This window comes from Lycorma delicatula, chromosome 6 (genome assembly GCF_047948215.1).
Source record: "Lycorma delicatula isolate Av1 chromosome 6, ASM4794821v1, whole genome shotgun sequence".
In the NCBI taxonomy this organism is placed as follows: Eukaryota; Metazoa; Arthropoda; class Insecta; order Hemiptera; family Fulgoridae; genus Lycorma; species Lycorma delicatula.
Genome location: NC_134460.1, coordinates 87,618,905 through 87,626,805, shown reverse-complemented (window position 1 = coordinate 87,626,805; position 7,901 = coordinate 87,618,905). Strand labels below are relative to the sequence as shown.

At 23.2% G+C, this 7,901-nt stretch overlaps 1 protein-coding gene across 1 annotated transcript in view; it reads left to right on the top strand.

Moving 5' to 3' along the window:
• Positions 1–1,894: 1,894 nt before the first annotated feature.
• Positions 1,895–7,901, top strand: part of LOC142326720 (uncharacterized) — a 420,625-nt gene continuing 414,618 nt past the window's right edge. The window contains exon 1 of the mRNA XM_075369365.1: positions 1,895–2,183. Within this exon, the coding sequence (XP_075225480.1) occupies positions 1,983–2,183 (201 nt within the window). The 5' untranslated portion in view covers positions 1,895–1,982. The remainder of the gene's footprint in view (positions 2,184–7,901) is intronic.

Sequence of the window (7,901 nt, the reverse complement as noted above, 5' to 3'; positions counted from 1 at the left end):
AATCTAACGAAAATAATTATCAAACATTCGAATAGAAATAATTATTATTGCAGTAATAATTATTACATTCCAATAGAAATTAATCAAAATACATTAAATATTTTTCCAAAACTATTTAAAGTTTTCTTCCGTTTTAAAAAATTGTAGGAAATGAAAATTTTCGCAGAATACAAGCAATTCTTTTTTAGTCATCTTTATTTTTTTGGTATAAAAAGAAGGAATATTTTATTGATTTTTGTCAAAAAGTATTTTAATTAATTACATCTCTAAAAAAATAAATAGATGTAAAATTAAATCTCTTATTAAAAAAAAAATAAATAAATGTACAGCAATGATCCGAAAATAATATTTAGTAGCGAATAAAGAGTTATTTCAAGTATTTGTGTATTTTTAATTAATTTTTTTTTTCTAAGCAATAAAATGAAAAACGTGTACTGAACATTTGGCTACTGATGGGAACATATATCTAATTTTTAATAAAATTTGTACAATTACGGCATAATTGAAAAGATATTATATTTTTAATATATATAATAGATTATTTATAAAATAGTGAAAATGTTAGAAAAACCTTTTTTGTTATAGATTTAAATTAACAAAATACTGATATGATTCTTCGATTACCAATTTAAATTATCTACAGATTGTTAATGTATAAATTTTTAACTTTTAAACACGAAATATCATCATCCTACTTGTAATTTCAGGATCACTAAAGATATATAGTAAAATTAAAAAAGAAACGGAAAAGAAATTTCCTTGCTTACTACGTAGAGTCCATAGATGTGTTTGATTGTACTTTTGCGTACTCTTATTAAAAATTCAACGTTTAAAAGTTTTTCTTTTTTTGGTTCTTTCTTTGAATTATTTTTGTAATAAACCGAAATTGCATTAGCAAAATAAAGAAGGCCTACATCCAACTAATTCCAAAACGCCAGCCAGTAATAAGAAATACTTTTATCTGAAAAAAATTGAATTGATTTATTAAATAAATGAATACAGAAGAAGTAATATTTCTAGGATATTTTAAAATATATATTTATGTCTAATATATATGCATATATATATATATATATATATATATATATGCATATATATATATATATATATATATATATATATATATGTGTATATTTTGTAAGTATAAGCATTATAAAAGTAGCAAGTAGCTTTTTAAGTATTAAGAAAAATAATCTGATAACATGGTTTAGAGAAAATTTTATTGAAATAAGATTTTTTTTAAACTTGGAGTATTTAAATGATTAATTAAGAGTATTAGATATTCCTTCGATGCAACTTCCTAACGACTATTTGAGATTGTACAGTTGAGTTTTTAACTTCCTTACATCCCATTGTTAATGTTATTTATATAGTTTTATACCAACGTTAAAGTCTCCACGTAAATTAATAAAAAAACTTACTGTAATAAAAATAAATATATTGTAAGTAAAAATTACGCATTTTATTAACTAATGCGTTTAATTTCTTAAAACGATACGATTTAATAACGTGATATTTAATCGATACTGCGATAAAATGTATCATGTTAAAATTAGAAGAAGCTACAGGTCACCGGCAGCCGGTGGCAGGATGGTAATCAAGCGTTATTGAATAGTCGGCCTTCCAGAGGACAAGGCAAATATTTAATTCTGCTGGGCCGGCCCTCATTAAGTTAGGTAATTATGAGCTGTTGTACGGGGAACAGTAGCAGTGGCCGTTCGACAATACAAGTGCTAGTTTGCATGCCGCACACCGATATCTCATTGGTTAAGGCGCTGTCAAAGGAAGAAGTAAAACTTCTTGGATTGGACGTCTTAGCTCCGCCTAAACGAGTCGTGGTGGGGACTCGCACGTGGGCTGATCGGCGTCCACAGGTGCCAGAACAGTAGTCTTCTTCAGTGAGAGCGGGTCGCATGTGATCATGTTCTAACTCTAAGACGATCGGTGATATTATTGTTTTGTTTTTGTATATTATTGTAACCATGGAAACGTGCGTTCTTATCCCTCAGGAGTTTTCTTTGGTCTTGACCGCTGCCGATGCTCGGGTCAATAAAAAAATACCCGAGATGAACGTTCACGTCTGGACCAACGCTCGTATTCCACAAGGAACACTTATATACCCCTTCCAGGGAACTATCAGACTCGACAAATTGGAGGTTTACAGCTATCTCGAGGACAATGATGTGAGTAAATCTTTACGTATTTATTTTTATTTGTTAGCTTGTCAATCAGTAACGCACACGAACTACTAGATTCCAACCTATGCTATTAAATACCTTATGAAATCGATAATGTTTAATATTTAAATATAATTTCTAAATGTTCTTATTTATTAGTCATTTTCAAATATTTATTTTTAATGTGAAAAAGATATATTTAACAATATATTATAATAATGTAATAAAAAAATAATTTATTGTACTAAAATAATAATAACTTTATCAGTTTTGTTAATCACAAAGAAAGTAATAAATAGATTATGTATGCTTTTAGAGCGCGAATATATATTTTTTTGGATATGGAAATTCACAAATAAAGTATATAATATACTTTAATATTAGCCTTTTTTTGAAAACAATAAATTAATTTTTTTTTACGAAATAACTTTGTTTATTTTTATTTTTGGATCTTTTAAACATTGCTTTGGCGTTATGTTATTTAGTACAGAAGTATAAATAAAAATTCTTAGGTTTTTTTAAAAATTAGCACTTAAATAATTTAAAGAAATTTTTATTAAATTATCAAAGTGAAATATTACGTTATGATATTACGTTACGAAAGCATTTTTCGGTAATAAAACACAAGTTCATGATAAAACTAATTTTCCTAAATGAAATTTCTGGATTTTATTATTACAATAATTTACTTTTTTTTTTATTAACTTATTATTTCAATGTTCATTTTGAACTGGTTACTGTAAAATTGACATTTCCAATATATATCTTAATTTAAAAAATTATTAAATTAAAAAACAGTTATACTGTCGGTTAGTTGCAAAATAATCGGCTTATTACCTAATTTTTAATTCTTACTTTAGACTTCTACGTAGCTAACAGGAATTATGAATTCCAGAATACGTAACTTTTACTGGTAAGAGTCAGTTAAACATGATATAATTTTACTTCATTTATATATATATCAGTCAATATTACTAATTACTAGAATCCTATATTATAGGCTAATAATTTAGTCCAAAATAGTTCCATTTTTCGTAATCTAAAATCACGTTAAAAAAATTCATCACAAAGAGATATGAACATTTTTGTCTTAAGTGGGAAAATTAGAAAAACTAATACTTAATTACAAGTTTATAATAAAATAATAAAACATAATAAAATAAAACAAAAAGATTTATTTTCGAATTTATGTGTTTTAAATAGTATTTTTGTTTAGTCAGTAACTTAAAATGTTTTAAGATAGGAAATAATTATAACATTTATAAATAAATATACGGTTCACCTTAATTAATTGAAGAATATAATTTTAGCTACTAAAACTAAATGAAAAATGTTTGTAGTTTATTTTTTTGATTAAAAAAAATCAATAAAATGTTTGTTGTACCAATAAAAATATAAAATAATATATCTACTTTAAAATAAGTTATTTACTGAAAAAAAAATTTTGTATTGCACATTAAATTATGTATTCAAGTATATTTTCGAAAAAAAAAATTTTTAAAGATGACATTACACTAATAATAATTAGTGTACAACTTCGTGTAATATTGTTTTCACATTAAAGGTAGAAAAGGCATTAAATAATGGTGATTAATCGTAAAATAAATAAGACTTCGTAAAAAAAACTTAAATTAATAATTTATATTTTAATTTCAACTCCGGTGGGATTAAAATTGTATTCAAATAAAGTCTTACAATTTAAAAAAAAGTGGTACAGTGAAAAGTTGTACTTTTTAACGTAATTTTATCTCGTGAAAATATGGTATTTAAGATTATAAATTTGTTTATATATATAAATAAGAATTAAGCATTTAAAATATTTAATTTATTTAAAAATCTCAATAAAGTATATATAAAGAAGAATTAAGCATTTAAAATATTTAATTTATTTTTAAAAAAATATTACAATTATTGAAAAATTTCCTGACACCTTTGATTTTTATGAAAATTTTTAAATTATTATATATATATGTAGACTATAACAGTAATTGAACTTGTAAAAAATTATCTAGTTTTAAAATAGAAACTGGATTATCAAAAATTAATAGTTTCTTATGAACTTTATATACTGAAATAAATCTTGTTTAAAAATATAAATTTTAAATAGTCCGGGCATGCACGTGTGGTTGTTATTAATAATATATTACTGCTAATTAAAACATTTACACATTGTTATTATTATTCATAAACTTTCTTTTAATCAGATTGTTATTAATAAGTAAATTGATATATTTATGTAAAATGCAAAATTCTTGATTATTATTGCAATTTTTAAAAATTATTTTTTTTTATTGCGTAATCAAATTTGATTGACATGTTTTCCGATAGACAGCTTTATCAATTTATAATAATCTGAATAATTTCACTTAATTAAATTGTATTAATTTATACGTAGCGTACATAAGCGTAGCATTCACCAGTAGTGAATTACAGTGCATTGATCTTATTTACAGTAATTTTTAATTTATTTCATATCGCGTAAAAATATAATTATATTACTTGCATCGTCAAATTTAATTTAGGAAACAAATAGAAGCTTGATTATAATGAAATTACATGTAAATTAAATATTTTAATAAGTGGATAGATATTAATAGCGTTAAAGAATTTATTTTCAAGCATATATGCTGATAAGTCAGTTTCTTTTACGCAGATAAGTAGAAGTAACGTAACCTATGGACACTACATTTGGAAAAAAATGATCACAAATAGTGTAGGGCTTTACCATAATTTTTCTTTTTAGGTTGTATTTTTACCTCTAAGAAAAGACAACATTTAATTATGATGAAATTATTTTGTTATTATTTTTATATATTTCCTTTAGTATTACAATGTTAGTGTTTTTTTCCTTCAGTTTGTTATTCGAATAATTGGAAATACGATTTATTAAAAGTGAGGGTTTTAGGAGACGCATTAAAAAGTAGTAGATATTGATTAATTTATTAACCATGTACAATAAACATAATTAAAATTTTATAATTGTAATTCATAGCACTGTTTTTTAATCTTTACAAGCTAAAATAATATTTTTAATTTGTAAACTTTACGATGCAACGACTGGAAATCAAAATTACAAAAAAACTGTAATACATAAAAATAAAACTTTAATACGGTTAAATAAGTTCTGCAAGAAAAATTTGAATTAAATTTATTTTTAAAATATTTCTTTATAATTTGCCCTTTATATACTTTTTTAAATAATATATAGAATAAAAAATAAATAATATATAAAATAAGTATAATGTATAATAATAATATTGCACCTTTTTTATAATATAAATTGTATGAAAAATAACTTTTATTTGTTATTAAGATATTTTTTATTAGTATTCATCTATTATAAGTATTTTATTACAAAAATAAAGTGGTTTTCTTATTAATGCTCAAAATTTTAATTCTCTACTTCAAATAAATTGATTTTATTCCTTTTAAACACATATGAAATAACTTATATACACTTAATACAATGTTTCTATTTTTACATAAAAATATTATAAAATATACTTTTCAGTTTAGTTGAATTTTATATATTATACTAGACGGGAAAGGGGAGCAAAGCGTACTCTATTTTACGAATTTTCAGTAATGAAAAAATATTATTTTTTTGGTGTTTTCTTTTTATGTTATAAAGTTGATCGGTGTTCTTTGGATCATCTTTGTATATAATAATAAATTTATGTATACTGTATAATATATGTTTGCTGTATAATATATACTGCATATATATATATATATATATATGCTGTATAATATATACTGCATATATATATATATATATATATATACACACACAAATACAGGGATTCCAATCAAACTCCTCTCTGCATGTCATTTTTTTTCAAATTTATTCATATCAGTAAATTGAAACCGATTATAAATTAAACAACGCGTCAAAGAAATGGTAACAAAAATAATTAGGTAAAAATTTTTTTTCTTTAATATTTTAACCGCCAAGAAGGCTTTAGCTTTTTTTTATCGTAGAGAAGACTTTAAAGCTTCCCTGGGATAACACGAATGTATCCGACAATCGGTCGGTTGGTTTTCGGGTAATGCTGTTGCAGATAAGACAGAATCCACTACAAACTTTCGCATTTCTATATTAGAATAAAAAATTGTAACTTATTTATCGATAATCTTGGCGATAGATTATTAATTTACATATTACTGTTAATCTAAAACTTTTTTTATTAAAAATAAAAATACCTGGAAATTCAGTTACGTCTTATGGCGCAACTCTACAAAACCACGCACTTATGTCTTACGGCGTAACTCTACCTCAAACTAAAACTAAATAAACGACTAACATGGAATCTATATGTTACTACGATTAAGAAAAGTTGTTTCTTGGTCTTCACGTCCTGTAAAATCTTCACATCCACTGTATTTAAAACGGTTATAAATAATTTTTGTATATACTGGAAACAAATTTATTATCATTCCAGGTAACTAAAACACCTTTATTAAAAAAAAAAACATACTGCGATACAATCAGATTAACGGTTTCCAAACATCGACAAACTTTAGCTTACGTGTATCTACGTTTTTATGGATAACTTAAATCGTAACTCCAACCAACTAATTGTGGATTTAGAATCACTACATATACCATCCACGCATGAAAACTGGAACGATTCTAGTTGAGATATTGGAGCATTGTCTTTATTGATTTTTATAAATTTATTTTTTTCTTACGAATATAAAAAAGTTAATTCAGGGAATTGACACGATTCCTAAGAAGCAGTATATACTATCATCAATTTCTTTCAAGTTAATTTAATATCCATCACGTAACGTTATTTTCATTTCAAAAAAAAACTATTTGTTGAATTCAAAATGATTTTCTACCGATAAATGTTATAATTGCTACTAGCTAATATTGATTTAATTTTTACTAAATAAACGTATAAAAATATAATTCAAAGAATTTATATATTTTCAAAATAATCGTTTAATGTTGAGATACTCATTTTTATCTTTGGCGTTAATATTTTTTTTATTATTATTAATAATAAAATGATAAAACTTATATGAAAAATATAGTGATGTAAAACCCATTTCAAATTAAAATTTAAGCTTATGATTTATTTTAATGAATTTATGCCAATGAAAAGGACGGATAGATGTAATTGCCATTATTTATTTTCTAAAAGGTAGTTTTATTTAATGAATTACTATGGCAATAAATATCGACTGATACATTTTAAAAAATTGTTAAATATTTTTCTTCTTTGTTATTTCTACTTAAGTATAATCTTATACGTCATTTAAATATTATATCAGTCTATTTAATTACCCTTTTTAACAATTTTCGTTAATTTAATGAATTTAATAAAAATATTTAATTAAAGCTTATTAAAATAATTAAACATATAAGTCCAGTCTAACAATGCGATATTTTATGTTTTAATATGAAATTTGTTCCCATGGTAATTTTTTATTATAACTTTTTAATCGTAAAATTATCAGAGTTTAATTTAAATATTTTCTTGTATTTTATTACATATATATATACATTTTTTATTGAAGTATAATTTAATTAATTTTTCATTTTTACGTTCTGACATCAAAGGATAAAAGTTATGACAATAATATTTACTTTTGTTCTTTGCTGTTAAATTAAACCTATAATTCAGGTTTTGAAGAAATATATAATAAAAAAGTATATAATAATGTAGAAAATAATAATAATGTTATAGAACAATAACTATAAATTAGAAAGAAAAT